General features: G+C 35.6%; 2 protein-coding genes across 4 annotated transcripts; one reads left to right on the top strand and one right to left on the bottom strand.

Moving 5' to 3' along the window:
- Window positions 1-3,448: 3,448 nt before the first annotated feature.
- On the top strand, window positions 3,449-4,579 carry LOC133857274 (ethylene-response factor C3-like). Its single transcript, XM_062292477.1, has one exon. It carries the CDS (start codon window positions 3,629-3,631, stop codon window positions 4,307-4,309), a length of 681 nt encoding a protein of 226 aa, XP_062148461.1. The 5' UTR covers window positions 3,449-3,628; the 3' UTR covers window positions 4,310-4,579.
- A 3,533-nt stretch (window positions 4,580-8,112) lies between these two features.
- Window positions 8,113-11,961, bottom strand: LOC133857848 (uncharacterized). Of its 3 annotated transcripts, XM_062293207.1 has the most exons (5): window positions 11,726-11,961; window positions 11,101-11,192; window positions 10,525-10,567; window positions 8,757-8,809; window positions 8,113-8,609 (listed from the first exon to the last, which is right to left on the bottom strand). In XM_062293207.1, the coding sequence occupies exons 2-5, from the start codon at window positions 11,172-11,174 to the stop codon at window positions 8,267-8,269; spliced, it is 513 nt and encodes a 170-aa protein (XP_062149191.1). In that variant the 5' UTR covers window positions 11,175-11,192; window positions 11,726-11,961; the 3' UTR covers window positions 8,113-8,266. The 3 variants fall into 3 exon arrangements, with proteins under 3 accessions (XP_062149191.1, XP_062149189.1, XP_062149190.1); XM_062293205.1 differs by lacking the exon at window positions 11,101-11,192 and having other exon boundaries at window positions 10,525-10,628; XM_062293206.1 differs by lacking the exon at window positions 11,101-11,192.
- Between the last annotated feature and the right edge of the window lie 7,128 nt (window positions 11,962-19,089).

Genomic DNA, 19,089 nt, shown 5'->3' with positions numbered 1-19,089 from the left:
CAAATAAGGTCCAAACAAATAAGAATAATGATCATATCAGAAGTCTAAGAAGATATTAGATTAGAAGTCTAATAAAGGATCAAAGTCCAATTAGAACTTTGATATCAATTCTAGATCTCGATTAGAACTCTGACAACAGTTCTAGATCGACAAGGAGCAGGAATTCTAATCCAGCTTTGACTCCACCTCTTTGCCTATAAATAGGCCCATACTCCAGGTACAAAATAAGAATGAGTTTTTATGCACAAAGCATTATTTTCTTATAGAAACTAATTTAGACATCGGAGAGGACCCCCGGAAGGGTCCTTTAATTTTTGTTGTTTTGCAAAATTATTAAGGAGCGTGAAGAACATCAAAAGAACGTACAGATTCAAATCATACCGAAAACTGTATTAACAGAGTTCATTTATTTAGAAGTTAATTCTAAATTTTATAGAGGCTTGAATATGACAAAATGACATCGATCAACGACTGTAGTTAATGCCGTGGCATCGACGGCAAGAGCTTCAAAGCATCAGCCATTTGTGGGTTGTGGGGCCTTTTACAAAGAACACCGGAAAAAAAAAAATGGAGGAAATTCAAAGTGTAACCTAGTTACCTAGGAAGTGACCATGTACGATGAATCACGAGGACCATTTCATGACCAATAAACTTGTCAAACTGCAAATGACGACTGTGCCTAGCTAGCTTGATTTGTTGGGTCCATAATTCTAGTCACGTGAGAAAGGATAAAAAATTTTTTTAAAAAAGAGTCGGCTGTTTTTTATTATCAGTAAGAATTATAGAGTACGCAATCAGATAATATTTTTTAATGAATAATGGACTGACCTAAGATAATCTTCATTTTATAATCATAATCCGTACTAAGATATACTATTATTATAACTGGGTGTTTTTTTTCATCTCTTCTAAATCTCTTTCATTCCACCACTAACTAACTACTAAGATTGATCCATGATATTTAATCTGTACATGGGTTTTAAAGAATTTGTTTTCTTAATCATTTTAATGCCCAAAAGTTCTAGTTTTGAGAGGACGGGTTATAGATAATGAATAAGGAAAAATATATAATTAATTTACATTTCAACGGCTTACGTCAACGAAGTCTATATTTTTGTGGTTGAGCCACTCCAATAAGAGTAAGCGGGTGATCGGTCACCCGATTGAACCCTTATGAGTGGTCACAACCGCAGGATCGGTCCTGTTTTGCACTAAATCGGTTAAACAGTATTCTCCTTTTCCAAATCAAGAGGGGTCAAAACCACCATTTTGAATAGCATTATTCATGACTAAGATACTAGACTCTTAGGCCAATTTCTTTGTCTTTTTTGGTTAAATTCCTTTCGCCGAAGAGGACTGCCAGTGCCACATGAATAATTGGCTGCTTGTCTGTCATGACACTCAAAGTAGATTATTCTTAATTTTTTTCTTTCTTTCTTTTAGCAATCCATATTTTGAGGGAGGGGGAAAAGGGAACTCGATCAAAGTTGTTGATTAAAGGACCCGTGTAGTTACAACTATGGCATGAAATAAGGCAGGACTGACAATTAAGATCTAGAATTCTAAGACTTCTTCTACCTCTAAATTTTGTCACCAGCAAGACAATTTGGCAGGCTTAAATTTCTTGAGATATATGCTTGAAATGACTGCAGATCAGCGGCAGAGGCGGAGGATTGTGAAGAAAGTTACACATGTTTGATTGTGATGTTTTTGTAAAGGTCCAGATGCAGGCCCTCTGCACTGCTTGAGCTCCATCTGTCAAAGTCACCAACGAAGTTTGGATAAAAACGTTTGAAATTGAAAGTCCTAAAACAAAGGACCACGAACAAATTAGTAATTAATATCACCGATATTGGAGACAATTCTAGTCAAAAAAACACAACCTGTTACTGTCCTTGAAATTATTATTATTTTTTTTAAAAAAAAAAAAAAATTATGTGTTTGATAAAGAGTACCAATTTTGAGAGGTAAAATGATGAAAGAATGATTAATGTAATATAAAGTAAAAATAAATAAAGATGTTTTGTAATGTAAAAAAATAAAGTTTTTGACTTTTTTAGTTCGCGGCTCGAACAGTAAATATTAAACAGTTAATGAGTCTTTATTAAATTCACTTGTCCGAGTAAGAAAGTGAATTATTAGAAGCGTGTTTGAACATGCGAGTTCTATAAAAATTCTCGCATGTTTACTGTCATAATTATCTGAACAGTGAACTTGCTGCTGAGAATCTCTGTCCATAATTCTTTCTCTCCCCTGTGCCTGAGATGAGCTTTGTTGACCCATAATGGAAGGAAATGATCTCTTTGTCACAGAATATGTGGTTTGCATAGGATAAACGTGAAGTAAAACCTAGAAGCACATTCGAGTCACCTTGCAATGAACTTGTCGCAGAAACATGTTCTGTCTTTTGATGAATTGCACTGACTCGGATTTGACAGGAACAGAAATACAAATTTAATTAATTTTAAGAAGGCGATTGGCATTGAAATTCATTGGAATTTTAAAGTGGGGCCATCATTTATAAAGTAAAAAATAATATATGTATATAGACACTAGAAGGTACTAGGAAAGGCTCATGCCAACATAATCTAAACATTTGTTTATGGTTTTAAGGCATGGGAAGTAAATTTGACTAGATTAAGGTTTGATTTTTAGAGCTTCTTTTTTCTTTTTCTTTTTTTTTTTTACCCCTAGGCAATATTCCTTGGAACTTTTTAGGCAATGATTTTACATGTGCTTTCTCATTCAAATACTTCAACTTTGAAACTTGACCAGCTGACCAGAATTTCATGACTTGAGCCAATATTTGGAATTAGAAAGTCCAATGAAAAGGAAAACTTCGGTACGTTTTGTTAATGGGTTTGAAAATTTTTTTTTATTTTAAAACGTGTTCTGATATGACATAAAGATTAAAACAATTTTTATACTTTATTGATTTTTTTTTAATATTTTAATATGATAACAGAAAACAAAACTGTTAACAAACATAATTCATGTACTCCTTACAGTACTGTTCAATAAGTTAGTATTGACAAAAAAGATCTAAGTCTTTTAATTATAGTTAACTTCTATAGTCTTATATCTATATTTTAACGCTATATCATCCTATACGAATCCTAACGCTAAACATAATTTATAAGGCTCCTAATTGTGCCTGTGCACTTATTAACAAATAAGTTGCATGAAAATTCATGAAACTCTGTATTCATTCACCTTCCTGAGTCACCAAAAACAGGGGTGCCACGAGGACAAGCGGGAACCTAGTTATGGCCAGCACTCAGCAGCAAAGACGTCACCGAATATCCAAAATACCAACCCCGCCGCCTCTGATTTGACCCACGTGCTTAAGGAAGAATAGGACATTTGCATTAATTTATTCTAAAATCTGAGAGGACATCCTCCTTGCCCAATAATCTTACTCTCAACTTGCTTTTAGTTTATTCATATTTATATTCATTAATTTAATCTTTTGCGTTGTTCTAATCTTTTATCCATTCAAATCCACTCTTTTTTTTTTTTTTTCTTTGGGTATATAAATGGGTTAGGTGTTCAAATCTGGGTACACCAACATAAGTTGTCACCAGGCTCCAAGCACCGAAAAAACCAAGTCCAGCCGCTGAATTCCGCCATGGAATCATGTTTGTTTGAGTACCCAAATTCAGAATTCTCACAAGAATCATTCTATGGAGAATCCTTCTCGTGGGATGAGCTTCTTTTCCACCATAATTCCCTTCCCTTCAACCTCAATGACTCCGAGGAAATGCTACTTTTGGATGTCCTGGCAAAGGGGACTAAAGAAGCATGGGAAAGCACCAGTCCCACGTGTGTGGTTAAGGAAGAGGAAGACACTTCAAATCCCAAATTAGAAGAAGTATGCAAGAAAGAGAAGTCCTATAGAGGGGTTCGGCGGCGGCCGTGGGGGAAGTACGCGGCGGAGATAAGGGATTCGACTAGGCACGGCATCCGGGTATGGCTTGGAACGTTTGATAGTGCCGAGGCAGCTGCTCTGGCATACGACCAAGCTTCATTCTCGATGAGGGGTACCTTGGCCGTGCTCAATTTTCCGGTGGAAGTGGTCAGAAATTCACTCCAAGACATGAAGTATCGTTGTGAGGAGGGGTGCTCGCCGGTGGTGGCACTAAAGAGGAAGCACTCCATGAGAAGAAAATCAACGATTAAGAAGAAAAGTAAAGGGAAGAAAGATACAGCGTCAGAAAGTGTGGTGGTGTTGGAGGACTTGGGAGCTGAATATTTAGAGGAACTTTTGAGCCTCAGCCCATCTGAGAGTGCTACTAGTACTACTCAGTGAATTGATCTTCTTCACCTCCATTTTCTTATTATTCCTTTGTTTGTTCTTCTTGTTTTTCAATTTTTTTTTTTTTTTTCCCTGTTATCTCTGTTTGATAATACAACTTAATTAGGAGCACATATCAATTTCGCCAAGTTTTGAGGGGCATCACAGTGAGGTTAGATCTACTCCTGATTCTATTAATCAATCCTGTTGTTTGTAAAGTTCAAAAAAGATGGGATTGTAATCAAATTGCATTAGCTTGTCTACCTCAATTATTGTGGTCTATAATATTCCATGAAGATCCTTTGTTTTCCATTCTCAAATAAATAAATAAATAATAATAAACGACTCAAAACACAAAAATACTCCTAAAACCCCTCGATCTTAAATCGTTAATTTGTGTTTGGTTTGTATCATGTTCGCTAGTCGTTTAATTTCATAAAAATACAATGCTTATTTTCTATTTTCAGAATAAAAACATTAACAAATCATCCGAACACAAAACACTAATAAAATCAAAAAATAAAAATAAAAAACCCTTCAAAAGAAATTAACATATATATATATATATATATATATATATATATATCCGATCTTCCCTTTGCATTTACAATGGTTTCCTGCTAGTAGTGGGTTTTTGGATTTTGTATCAACTTTTGAGGATCAAAATATTGGTTTTGTCTGTAAAATAAAATAAAATAAAAAAAACATACTGGGTTTAACCTAATATTATAAAGCATCTGTCGCTATTATTTACACGAAAATATCTTTAATAGTCCCTCTGTTTTCATTGTCTATTTATTTTCCCTCTTTTTCTGTCGGCAAGGCACCAATAAAGCAGGACAACTAACCGGGTAAGAATGATACCGTGAAAGCATCTTTTTATTTTTCGCTACCAACTTGTGTAGTTGTGTTCTCCTTTTTGGATTGGATAACACTTAACAGAGTCTTTATTCTTGATCATTGCGCAATAGGAAGATGATCATGTCCAATGACTTTGGATCTTTCAAATAAGAGTGCGTGTCCCCTTCTATCCAATTGAATGGACCAACACCAACTTATGTACAAACAGTATAATAAATGTGCATGTGCCTTTTCCTTCTCTATTTGGCTATGCCATGTTAATAATAGTAAGTCACCACTAAAATGATACACCAAAAGGAATTTTATGCCCTTTTATTTTCTATTACTCCTGAATCTAAGTTCAACCATTTTAACATTCATAAAAACTCTCTAAGGTCATTACATGAACTCGACATGAGAATTGAAAAGTTCTCACCAATTTAATCGAATGAGTCAGAAGATTAGAATTGACTTATATCATCTTATACTCATCTCTTGACCCGATACAAGACATTTAAGGTTGATAATTTTTAACACGACCTGCAAACCCAATATGGAATTAATAAGTTAGAAGTCAAGGGGTCAGACCTATTTCTTTTATTGAATCAGATTAGAGTTGACTTATATAGTCTTGTACTCATGTATCAACATAATTCAAACTCGACATACCAACATAAATTGCCAGCTCCATAAAACTGATCTCTCTTTCTTTTCCTTATTTATTTGTGATCTTATCCTGGTTTCATTTTTTTTTATATCCTTGTTTGCCCTGTTCGAGGTTTCAACTCACGGGTGGTTCAATCCCAGACATACCAGTTTCACATTTGTTCTTAAGAGTTCCTTTTGTTTCTATGTATTTCTTTCATAATTATTTTGCTGGCATAGAGGGGGATTTGCAATTGTCTCTCCTTGAAAGCTCTTCCTCCTTTCCTTTTCCGGCCTCATCCCCTTCCACATTAGCCCACTGACAGTGACCGAGTGGGAAATTAGACCCATAGTCAAGGACAGGACAGAACAGCTGTTCCACTTCAAACCTTAACCCGTCCAGAAAGTTCTCGAGTATACCAATATTAGTATTACCACACAAACATAGAAGCTAAAGGCATCAACCAAAAAATATATTAAACATATCCACCAAACAGAATAGAAAAAGGATATAAATCCAGAGGTTTCCAGAGGCTTCCACCCCTTTGTCTTAATGGGAAATACTACCCTTACACCCAATTCCCCACACTCAACCCTTTACACCATGATGTGGCAGAGAGACATGGCATAAAAATAAAAAATAATAAAAAAATTGCTTTAGATCTCAAACCTCCCACCCGTCCATTTCCACTCTCACCCATCCCTCCCACCCCTCCCACCCGTCAGTGACAGAGGCAACGTTCCAGGTTTGGATTCCCGACGGTGACGGATACGCCGATGATGGTGACGAACGGACGGACGAGGCGGCGCGAAGGGTCCACAAACGGACGTCCAGGAGGCGCCGGACCACGGCTGGCGGGGATCTGATTTCCCCGGCCAGAACGACCGGATTACGGGGTGGGTGGTGCCAGATGGTTCGAGGTGGGCAGGAGTTGGTGCCGGCGTGTTCCGAGCAGGGTGGTTCCGGGTTCGGTGTGTTCCAATCTTCCTTTGCATTTGAGGAAGAAAACGGAAAAAAAATAAAAAATAAAAAATTTACGTGGCATTACAAACTTCAGGGTGTAAGGGTTGGGTGCAGGGAGTTAGAGTGTAAGGGTAGCATTTCACTTTGTTTTTAATTGTTCATATCCTTGGATTTGACAAAAAGAAGACGGTCCCACAGCAATCTCCTTTACTTTCCATATGTGGGCAAAAAAGCAGGCTGCCCCACAAGCGGATACTCGAGAAAAAAAAGATACTCCCTAATCCCCTGTTAAGTGGCAATATAGGTTAACACGAAATACTATGTAAAACAAAGCAGAAACAGGCTGTCTAGGATTTGTTTATGTATATATTGCACATCATGCGCAAACCTGCTCCCGCTGTCCTAAATTAATTAAATATACACGCTAACTCGCTAAGCACTAAAAATAGAGTTGAAAAGTGGACAAAGGTTATAGAGTTATATATTATTATTCAAGTTCCGACAAAACTGCATTCGATACTTGCCTTAATCAGGAGGAGCAGGAGAGGAGAAAAAAGCATATTGAGAGACTAGAATGGTTGTATAAATGACGTAGCTAGTGAAGGGGTCTTCCCCGTTTAATATAAATTTTCTCTTTGGTAGGGTTTAGGGTCTCCAGCTCAAATGATGTGGAAGACATTAATGATTCCCCCCACCCCCCCTCCCGTGAATAATGAATATTGAGAAAAATTTCTTGGCATGGTAAAGCCATTATCCGACTTGGCGAGAGAAGGAATTGGTTGTGGTGCGTCCTGTTGAGGCATTCACACCATCCTAGTCTCAAAACAGGGTAGGTCTTACGCCTAGCTGACGGGCTTTCTTTGGCCCGTTAGCCTTAGTGTCCTTGACAGGCCGACAGACCATTCAGCAGATAGGCCCTATGGGCTCTTCAACAGTGGAAAGCCCAATGAAGGCTGGGTACACCAATAACCCCACAATTCCCTGGGCCGGCCAAGTTATGAGTCAGTTCATCCAAATTCATGTTAGAGGGGTAATTTCTTAACAAATGGGCTTTAAAGGCCCATCTGGGGCTAGGTACACCAACTTTTATAGGCTCTTGAGCGTCAACAGCCCCATCTATGGTAGATTTGCTGAAATGTGATTAAAGGAAGGATAAGTTGAAATAGGAAATATTCCCTCTTTGCTCTTTGGAATCTTAAAGACCTCTTAGACCTAGTAATTGCCTTATCCAGATTTATAATGGTGTATGCAATGAGTACTTTTTATCATCTGTATGCATGTTTGCATGTCTCGACACGATCTCAACCCGATACACAAACACAAATTGCTACCCCTAGCAACCCTCAAATTGAAAACACCAACTGCACTGTGAAGAATACATGGTTCATTCACACTAATAATATCACAAACAATTACTTACAAAAGCCATCTAATTGAATAATCAACTAGAATAAACAACTATACTAAAAAGAATTAATTACACAACTGCACATCAAGAATGAAACTATAAAGAAGATTTACCATTACCTAGAGGTAGCAAAAGTCACTGGTGGTACCACTGGTGTTCCTAAGATCCAGTAAACCATGGTAACAAACACTAAAAGAATTAGGGCTTCTTGAAGCCACCCAACCAGACGGATGAGCCTTCGTTGTTCCAGTGTGAGTCTATGGGGAACAAGTTGTGACATCTCAATTGAAATAATAAACATCATGGAACCAGTAAAAAGCATTAAGTTCAAAAGCGCCCTCATCTCCTGGTTCATGGGTTCATTGTGGAAGGAAACATAAAAGATTTCTAAAGCAAAGATGCAGAATCCAACAAGGATTTTGATATTTGTACTGAAACTGACCCTACTTGGCACTGTTCTGCATATACAAGAAAATTTGAATAATAGTGGTACATATGTCAGACATTTTTTCTACTGTTTAAAATAGAGGAATTTTCGAAATAAAAAACCAAAATTCCCAAGATAATTGAAACGAAAGAAGAAAACAAACAACACAAATGCAAACCTGGGAAGCCTCAAAGTGAGAATAATAACATCTCCATCCCTAGCATCAGAAATCTGTCATTTTAAGAATTAATATATATTAGAAAGAAAATTATCACAAGAGAATACAGATTTCAAAAATAAAGTTGGGATTGTTAATATAGTCCTTGCTCAATTAAGCCACTTCTTTGGCTTTCATTTATACATACAGAGGATTGGATATTAATCCACTCGTAAGGAAAAGCAACATACATTAATTCTCCAAATTTGGGAAAATCACGTAATGTCAAAATGTTAAGCTCTGTTTTAACGATGGATAGTAGTTAATAGTTTGGATAAAAGGGTATATAGACTCCAACAAGTTTTAGCAAAGCTACAGACTAGATATATATTTTGATTTCTTTATTGGATGATCAGACACAAATTGTCACCAGTTACATACTAGCATGAGATTCAGCAATTCCCAACCAGGGCCAAGTTGAAGGATGCATCTGAAGTCCAAACCTATTCCACAGTCCAAAACAGCTCCAACAAAAGCTATTCATACACATTGCTCTCACCAAGGTTCAACTAATAAATGGAAGAGCTATTCTGAATTAACTAAATCAAATGCGGCACTAACTAATCAAATGCATGGGCAAAACATATGATTGCAATGGCTTTTTGACAAACCATATTCATTAAGGGGCTAATTTAAGTGTACCAGTGGGGATACGGAGACGACTAACTTTTATTAATAATAAAAGGAGGTCTAACAAATCTTCTTAAATTTACAAACAGATTGCACTAACCAGGTTGAAGAAAAGAAAATAGAAAGTTTTTTTTTTCTTTAAAAAAAAAACAATAAGAAATGCATATCTTAACAGCCTTGAGCTGGAGAGATAGAGAAGCCAGAAGAAGAATTGTAGACAATTATCGAACACACATCACCATAGCATTGGTAAGACTAATGCACGTAAGAATTAATATAACTGTTTCATAGTAAGCTCAGATGAAAGCGCACTATCAAGCTGATTCATATTCCATGATTTTCTATAGCTTTGAGACTGAACATAAGACTCACTTGTTCAAGATTCTAAAAGCTAACTAATTATTTGAATCAGCAACCAGAGATAAAAAATTAGAATGATGAAAAGAAGGCTTAAATAGCGTATGAGAAGATGTGGAAAGAGAAGGAGGACAAAGAATATGTGAGACCTTACGTCATTCCACAAACTCATACACTGATGCGGCCAGGGTCAAGATGCTTGAAGGTGTTGCTGACATATAGTTATATTGTATGTCATAAGTTGTGAGTTTAAAAAAAAAAAAAAAAAAAAAAAAGAAGAAAGAAAGAAAGAAAGAAAGAAAGACAAAAAAAGTAGGGGGCTAAGTCAGTTGTTGGGTTCAGTTACCCATATATAAAGATCCTGAACTGGGAAAAAAATAAACAAATATTAACTCCTAGTGTACAAACCTAAAACCCAGATACAAAAATCCTGAACTACCACTCAACATATATATTTTTGAAAAATGAGTATAGAACAAATATATCAACATATAAAATGAGAAAAAATAACACTTGTAAAAAAAATCTATCTGGTGCAACATTTTCCAACACATGATTCTATAAATTACAACATCAAGCAGGTTTATATATAGAAATAATAGTGAACAAGTCATAGAAAAATCATTTTTAACAAGTTTAGTTTAACTGACATTGATATATCAGAACATCATAAGAATTATGAGAGAGGAGCACCATTTTTTTTTTAAAAATAAACTATAAGAAATTGAAGCCAAGTACAAACCTGAAGATGATCTATTGCTTTGAGCAGGCTGTTGACTGAGGATCTGAAGTAAATCAGTGACAGGTACGTCAGAGAAACAGACATTAACCAGAACAAAGATCCTTCTACATAAAACAAGAGAAAGAAAAGCAGAGTGAAAAGTTACCAAACTTTACAATGCAGACATCCAAATGATCATTATACACTATGGCAGATATTTAGGATTTGGTCAAATTACACAAGATGTATACCAAATCCTCACTCGCAGATGCAACCATACAATTTTCCAGTCTAACCTCCCTTCCATATCAAGTCAAATGCATAAATTCTCATCCGCAAATTCATCCTTGGATTTGGACAAACCAAATTTCAGGATGGATATAAAGGTTGAATCTAACTTCTAAGCAATAACATGGATTTTGGGGCCAAGAATGCAAACCAACCTTCCAAATCCACAAAGCTATATTGTTTACGTCAAAAGTATGCGCATTTTGGATTTGACAAGTACAATGATAACATGGATGGAAAAAGAATAAAACGAGCATCTGCAGTTGATTTCAACAGTAGAAATATGGGTCGAAACCCCAAATAACCTACCTGTTGAACCATCGGAATGCTGTCAACCAAGAATCAACTACCTTGAGGCAGGTGGCAAAACACGAGAGAATCATTTGAATGACATAATCCCTCTATGTACGAATCAATTGAAGAGAGATTTTAGATATTAATGAGTAATTGGATGCTGATTCATTTATTCAGGCTGATATTAATGGAAAGTGGACATTTGATAATTGAAAAAGAAAATTCAGCAACCAATTTTTATATATATTGCAATTACCTCTTCATAATGTGAACAATCAACAATCAGCATTAATGGTTAATTGGATCATCTACAATTCCATTGTACTTCAATCTCAATCATATTAGACTTAACCATTCTAGTTGCAGGTATCTTTTACTTGAGCTTTTTCATTCATAATTCTTAATTAGGAAAATTATGAAGTCCTCTCTTAAGAACTGCCTCACTTTCTCCACCCAATCCTCTGATGACTTCAAACCACAAGCAAGCACAAAACTTTTTTTTTTTTTTTTTTCCTTTCAGAAAACTCAAAGCAGCCAACTAATCTCTTCTTATTCATATAATCAAACCACAAATTGCCCAATTCAAGAACAAGACCAAATATGTGTGTGTGGGAGGTGGCTGGGTGGTTGGTTGTCTTACCGGCAGGTGATTTTGTTCTTCTTCTTCTGCTGCTGCTTCTCCGGCTCATCCATTTCCTTTGTCCGTTCGGATTCTGGAAGGGTTTCAATTGTGTGTGCCATTGAGAGACGGAGAGAGAGAGAGCCCAGAGGGGAGGAGTAATGGGAGGAGAATCTGAGCAGCAAGGTAAGCTAGCTCCTGGGCAATTGAAATGTGCCCCGTCGGCGAGCTCCTGTGCTTGAGTTCATGGAAAAAAAGAAAAAAGAAAAAAAAGAAAGAAAGAGTAAGCTCTTGATGTTGACATTAGTCACTAAGTTATGTTTCTCAGGCTGATGACAAATATTCAAGCTCTAAATAATAAATACAAAAAATGTAAATTTATTTCACTAGCATCTCTAGCACAATAGTTAAAGAGAAATATTAGAGTCGTTCCGAAATTCTTCTACGTTAATATGACATTTTATTTTTAATAAAAAAATTATAATTTTTTTTTTTTATTAAAAAAAAATATGACATGTCAACATAAAAAAGCTTCATAATAATACTAGAATGATTTTTTTCTTCAGAGTAAATAAAATACATTTTTTTGTTTTAAGTGAAGAGCAATAAGTTGCTACTCACTATAACACAATGTCTAAATTTTTTAATTTTTTAATTTTTTCTCTCTCTAAAATAATATTTAAATGAAATAAAGAATCTGCTGGAATTTGTATAAAAAAAAAAATGTATAAGTAAAATAGAAAAATGTACTTTTTGACTAGGTAAAATACTTCCAACTGCTAAAAATGCTCTTACTACTTGCACCATTTCAATTTTCTTTTTGAATTTTTAAATTCGACTTTTAATCTTTTGATTTTTTTCACGTTTTTTATTTCAATCGTTTCTGCTAAAACTGCAAACGTGACATTAAGCCATTAATCTGTTAATGACACGTAAGTGGTTTTGCCATGTCATAAAATTCAAAAAAATAAATTATTTATATAAAAAAATTATATTATTAAAAAAATAAACAAAAGGGAGTGTTCATCATGTCAAGAGAAAAGGGTGGCCCAACAAATGGGGGTGGCTCGCACCGGCTCACCCCAATGGTGGAGGTGGAGCCACCCCTTTGTTGGTAGTGGCTGCCCCCTTGTGAGAGTGGAGCACAGCTCTCTAATTTTATTTTATTTTTTTAGATTTTAAATTTTTTAATTAAAAAAGAAAATCAATGACGTGGTAAAAATGCATACCTGGCATTAACAGGTTAATAACTTAATGTCACGTGAGCAATTTTATACGATTTTGGATGGAATTAGTGAAAGAAAACACGTAAAAAAAAACTTATAGCATCTCTCCCTTTTTTATTTCTAAATAAGTAATGACATGAAATTAGTAACATATTTAGGTCAAGTTCTTGGTTATAAATTTATGTTAATCAATTTCTCTCTGTTAGTCAAAGTTTACTAACCGGGTAAGAACTTCTTCACTATAGTTTTTAGCTTCTTCCGTTCTTACACTTTTCAACAATGAGATTTCTAACATGTAACATATGTTAGAACAGTTTCTGGTATGGTAGCTGAAGAACTGGAAGAGCTTATCTCTGTTGTCCTGCAAAATAGAAGACTATGTCGGGGGCAGTCCGATGATTTTGTCAGTATTATCTCAAGTGTATATCACTCTTAATCACAATGAGCAATCTAACATTTACCTGTTTAGTCGTGAGGTATTTATACATAAAATGTTTAGAGCGATCCGGTTCTTCTATTGGATCACATGTCAAATCCGGAGAGTTTGTCGACTATTTCGATCGTGGGATTGAGGTGTACCCCCCACGATCGTTGCCGAGTCAGTCTTTAACCCGCTTGGAATCGTGGCGTCGCGGTTCAGCCTCCGCAAAGGTTGCGAAGTCAATCCTCAACCTGCATTAGATCGTGGGGCCACCTCCGTTTCATGCTGATTATGGGACTGAGAAATATTCTCCACGATCATTGCCAAGTCGGTCCTCAACCGACTTGACATCGTGGGGTCGCCTCCGTTTCGTACGGATCATGGGACTAAGACATATTATCCACAATCATTGCCAAGTCGGTCTTTAACCAACTTGATATCGGGGAGTCGTGGGATTTCCTTCATGGTCACTGTAAGTTACCAAGTCAGTCTTTAACCGACGTGGGACTTCCTTCATGGTCATCTGTAAGATGTTAAGTCGGTCTTTAGCCGACGTGGGACTTCCTTTATGGTCACTTGTAAGTTACCAAGTCGGTCTTTAACCGACGTGGGACTTCCTTTAAGGTCGTTGTAAGATGTCAAGTCGGTCTTTGACCGACGTGGGACTTCCTTCATGGTCATTTCTAAGATGCCAAGTCGGTCTTTAACCGACGTGGGACTTCCTTTTATGGTCTTGATATCGACTTTTAACCCTCCTTGATCTTTATGTAGTTACGGCAAATCTCTGAGCCTGTTGGTAAATCTTAATGGGCTACGATCCTGGCTCATTTGGGTAGAATCTGATTTCTTTCATAACAGTTACCCCCCAATTCCTTTCGTCTGAAGTAGTTTCAATGAAAGCACCTCCCATAATCCACATGAAACGGAGGTGGCCCCACGATCTAATGCCGGTTGAGGATTGACTTCGCAACCTTTGTGGAGGCTGAACCACGACGCCACGATCCCAAGCGGGTTAAAGATCGACTCGGCAGCGATCGTGGGGGGTACACCTCAATCCCACGATCGAAATAGTCGACAAACTCTCCGGATCTAACACGTGGTCCAATAGAAGAACCGGATCGCTCTAAACATTATATGTATAAATACCTCACGACTAAACAGGTAAATGTTAGATTGCTCATCGTGATTAAGAGTGATATACACTTGAGATAATACTGACAAAATCATCGGAATGAGATTGTCGAACTCCCCCCGACGTAGTCTTCTATTTTGCAGGACAGCAGAGATAGGCTCTTCCAGTTCTTCAGCTACCATACCAGAAACTGTTCTAACAACGTACATATGAGCGAGGTTTCTTAACCGTAAGGAAAATGATTTTTCTATGTCATATTACCTTACATCAATCATACACTAAGGCATATAGAGTGTGGGATCCTTGCATGTGAATTCCATATATGTAGATCCCATATACATAGATCCCATATCCAATGTGTCTTGGTGTAGGATTGATGTAAGATAATATGATGTAAGAATAACACATCTCTAACTGCAAACCCTTTAGGTTGTCCAAAGTTATGCTATGCCTATATGCATCACAAAAAATAGGCGGAAATTTGTAGTTGCGTGTTGGATTTTAATTGTGTCGAGACATAAATATAAAATTATATAAGTCAACTTTAAGTCAACCCAACTAATTAAACGAGCCAGATCTCTCAACCGTAACACAACCTATTTAATTAAACAGGTAAAAGATTGCTTGAAGCAGTGGATTTGGTTGATCCAACAAGTGACTGATGCATGAATTATATCGCTATAAAAAATGTTTGGAATATTATAGTTTTTACTACAGTTATCTTACAAATTTACGTGGTAGTTCATATTTTATGAAAACAAGTGTCACGTGACAATCACATTTTAATAATTGTCACGTGGATTGTTAATGATTGGTGTGATAAGTATCACATAGACTATCACATCAATTTATAAAGAATTTATAGCAAAAATTATAGTATTCCTTAATAGCACGTTATGCGTATACAATATTAAGAATTTACTTAATTTGATGGTTATTGAATATTGAAGCACTAATTACACGATTCAATTTCAGGAGAGGAATTATTTTACTGTTATTAGATTTTATTGATCTAATAATGAATATGTTTTTGCATTATTTAAATATCATGACGTTACTTACATTATTAAATACAACAAAATAAAATTTAAACAGTAAAATAATTCCTTTTCCTTTCCAAAGTATGGGCCATGTAAACTCCTCACTGGACCCAAAATCAATACATTAAAGCCCCCTTAACCGGTTGGAGTTTCAGCTAGCCCAAAAGAAAACCAATTAGGTGCAATATGACCCACGACCAAGTAAAGAAAGGTCCAATATGACTAACTAATTCAACAATAAGGATTCTCTTATGTAACCCTTTTTATTATTTAAATAGAAAAAAAAATCAAAAAAAAAAAAAAAAAAATTCCAACCACAAAACTGTCGTACTCATGCCTGCGATATTTTCAAATTAAGTAGGATAAGAGTTTGAACAATGAGATTCTCTCCCTTTCAAGCGAGTTTAAGATTTTGTTTGGTTACGTTTAATGGTGTACATGGTATTATATTATTTAAAAGTTTTAAACAACATGACAATTGACAACATATATATATATACAATTAAATCTGTAAAATATAATCTTATCATAAAATAGCTCGTATCTATTCCACTTGAAATGAACCGGAATACACTTTGGCGGCATTCCATTCGGAAAATAATAAACTTTCAGAATAGACTTTGTGGAAAGGCATTTTTTTTTTTCTCTTTTTTTTTTCCTTCTTAATTTTAAGTAATAAAGCTCACACTCATGTCTCCATGTATGATGTTTACAGTTTATATATATATAATTCTTTGTCTTATTATTTACAAAAAATAAATATATATTTTTTTAAAAAAATAAAATTCTATATTTTAAACCAAAACAAACAAAGCACGTAATTCATCGCCTCTTAATTAGTAGGCCTGCTTGTAAAAGTCTTTGTTAAGCTTATTTCCTGCAAAACATATATAGAAGCAACACATGGGTGATGGAGACTAATCCTCGTCCACTTTGCAAAACCCCCCACCCCCCTCTCCCATTATTTTTATTAAAAAAATAGATTTTAATGAAAAGAGGGGGAGAGGGGGAAAGGGGACGGTCATATGTTTGTACCGGTCATTTTATGGTCGAGATTTAATTTTGTATTATTTAATCGTATGCATAATATTAAGCGGTGAATATCTTATCATATCATTTTAAAATTTTAAACGACGTGACATTATTTATACAGTAAAATTAAACAAAATAAAATCTTGTCCTTTGCTTGATCGTATCAAGTGACAGGACAGGAAATGGGTTGAATACATAAATCCTAAAACAAATAGAAGAAAATAAAGGTAAAGGGCCTTTTATTTAAAGTTAGTGATGCTAAAATAGTTTGGTCTATGAACGTTTAACATGTTCCACCAACAAACAGAAGTGGTGATCACATGATCTCTTCATTTCAATCTTTCAAAATATGTCAACTCGTTGCTAGTGTGCAACCATGTTTGCCAACGTTTTTCTTCTTACTGCACTTCATATTTTCACTGTTCAAGCACCATAAAAGAAAAAAAAAAGAATAATAGTAAACATGAAATAAAGAGAGATGTTGGACTCTTCGGCAAAGCAGAAAACGTGTGAAAGTGACGTGCAGCAGCACCCAAAACTCCCCTCACTAGGGGAGGTGATTTGCGTGTTCCGATGTTGGGTTTGGTCGTGTCTAGACATATGTATAAGATTATATAGATTTATTTTTCTTTCGATTCATTTAATTAAATAGGGTAAACACCTAACCCATTAATCTTGTATTAGATTCCTATGTCATATAAAAATTGTCAGTTTTAAATATTGTGTATCGGGTTCCAATCGTATCGAAGTATGAGTATAATGTTATATATATAGGTCAATTTTAATCCGACCCATTTAATTAAACAGGTTAGACACCTTAACTTTAACCTACTAATTTTGTTTCGAATTCATAAATCGTGTAAAAAATTATCAGTGCTACTTTAACTTCTTAATTATACAATATAAGAAAGTTTAATACTCCCATCATACCATTCATGAATATTGAACCAGGTTTGGTTTAAGTTTACTTTTAATTAGAACATAATTCGTTAGGATTAAGATACGTGTCTGGAGTGTCATTTCACCCGCCCCAAAGAAAAAAAAAAAAAAACAAGTGTTGCAATTCTAATAAAAGTCTAATTCTAACTAAAACTGTAACTTTAGGCAGAATCAGGGCAGAATCCATGGAACCATCAAAACTAGGTACATGATTATCTCCTTCTAAAAAATTCATAAACTTGCACATAAGAGCTAACACACTTTTGCTATTGGACCACCTTAATCATTATGTCTACTAATAAGCAGCTCGTAGGATTTCATCAATAACTGTAATTATTTTGTCTGGGTCACCGCTATAATTAGCCACTTTGTAGCCACTTCTAACCCAGTCATCGACCATTGCAATGTTTTATATTTGAGATATATATGGTTAGTGGTCTCACTGTTCTTGCTAACCAACATTGCTTTCGATCAGCTCGATCTCTATATTGCCCAGGTCACATTAAGAAATAAGAATAGTTCACCCCTTTATCTGCTGACAAAAATATCAGATGGCTTTGGGGCCAGCATGATCATGTTCATCTATGGCTCATGTTCTGACCCAGATACAGTATTTTAGGGATGATTCCCCTTGCAATTGCAATTGCGTGAGCCCTTTTATGGGCTTACCTGTTCGAGCACCTATTCGGATAAGTAAGTCTCGTGTTTGGACATGTGAGTTCTAATTAGAAGACATGTCCGATTATAAAGAACTCTCAATCTATATTTTAGTGGTCCAAATAACCACAGACTAATTGAGTTTGGTCATCTCGATCTCTTTCTTGCACGAGATTTTTTGTTTGATATTTGAGCAAGCAGGTAAACATAAAGACACTTTTCCTGCTTTTGAAGGTTAATTCAGTGCATTTGTCATTTTCAAGTTACAACATCAGCCTACCCATTTGGACCATGTATACAAAGAGAGCCCCGTCCATTGCACCAATTTTTGACTTAGGGACCTTCCAGGAACTGCAGGCAGTTCAAATTCCAACTTTGGTTGTTAAAGAGAGCAAAGGAAGTGGGATAAGCTTATGGCTGTCAATTTTTGACACGATATATAAATTCAAAACAAAATTAGTATGTCAGAGTTATGATTTGACCATTATAATTTGGGTTAAGAATGAGTTAATTAATCTTATACTTATATCTAACCCGACATATAAATACGAATTGTCACCTTCTAAATAGGCTATTTCATGTAGGGAAGTTGGTGTGACCATGCTGGCTTGTCCTCTCAGTGTGCTCCCCACTATGAAGTGGGCTAGATAGCCATTTGAGTAGTTTCAAAGAGGCACAACCCTATGTCTCATCCGACTTTGATTTTTTTAATGTGAAAGTGGAACTTTATAGTTTTTCCTTTGAGGGTTTTTGATTCAAGATGAAGAATGAATGATAGGAAAGATCTTGGAAATTTTACTTTAAACCATGGCCCTTCAGATTGGACTTTTCTTGAATACCTAAGTTCTTTCTAAAGCACATGGATGTAACCATCATGGTGGGGGACTGGGGCGGCTGAAAAATGAGATTTTTTTTTTTTTTTTTTTTTTTTTTTTTTT

Source organism: Alnus glutinosa, chromosome 14 (assembly GCF_958979055.1).
Source record: "Alnus glutinosa chromosome 14, dhAlnGlut1.1, whole genome shotgun sequence".
Classification (NCBI taxonomy): domain Eukaryota; kingdom Viridiplantae; phylum Streptophyta; class Magnoliopsida; order Fagales; family Betulaceae; genus Alnus; species Alnus glutinosa.
Note: the sequence above shows the minus strand (reverse complement) of the source record. Positions and strands in the feature narration are given on the sequence as shown.

What these genes read in the sequence shown, in the direction of transcription:
- LOC133857274 (XM_062292477.1), top strand. Translation starts at nt 3,629, where the DNA reads ATGGAATCATGTTTGTTTGAGTACCCAAATTCAGAATTCTCACAAGAA.
- LOC133857848 (XM_062293205.1), bottom strand. Translation starts at nt 11,774, where the DNA reads ATGAGCCGGAGAAGCAGCAGCAGAAGAAGAAGAACAAAATCACCTGCC. An exon ending in AAGAACAAAATCACCTGCCG is followed by an intron (nt 10,629 to 11,725) that starts GTAAGACAACCA and finishes TGTTTTATGTAG; the next exon opens with AAGGATCTTTGTTCTGGTTA. An exon ending in AAGCAATAGATCATCTTCAG is followed by an intron (nt 8,810 to 10,524) that starts GTTTGTACTTGG and finishes TTAAAATGACAG; the next exon opens with ATTTCTGATGCTAGGGATGG.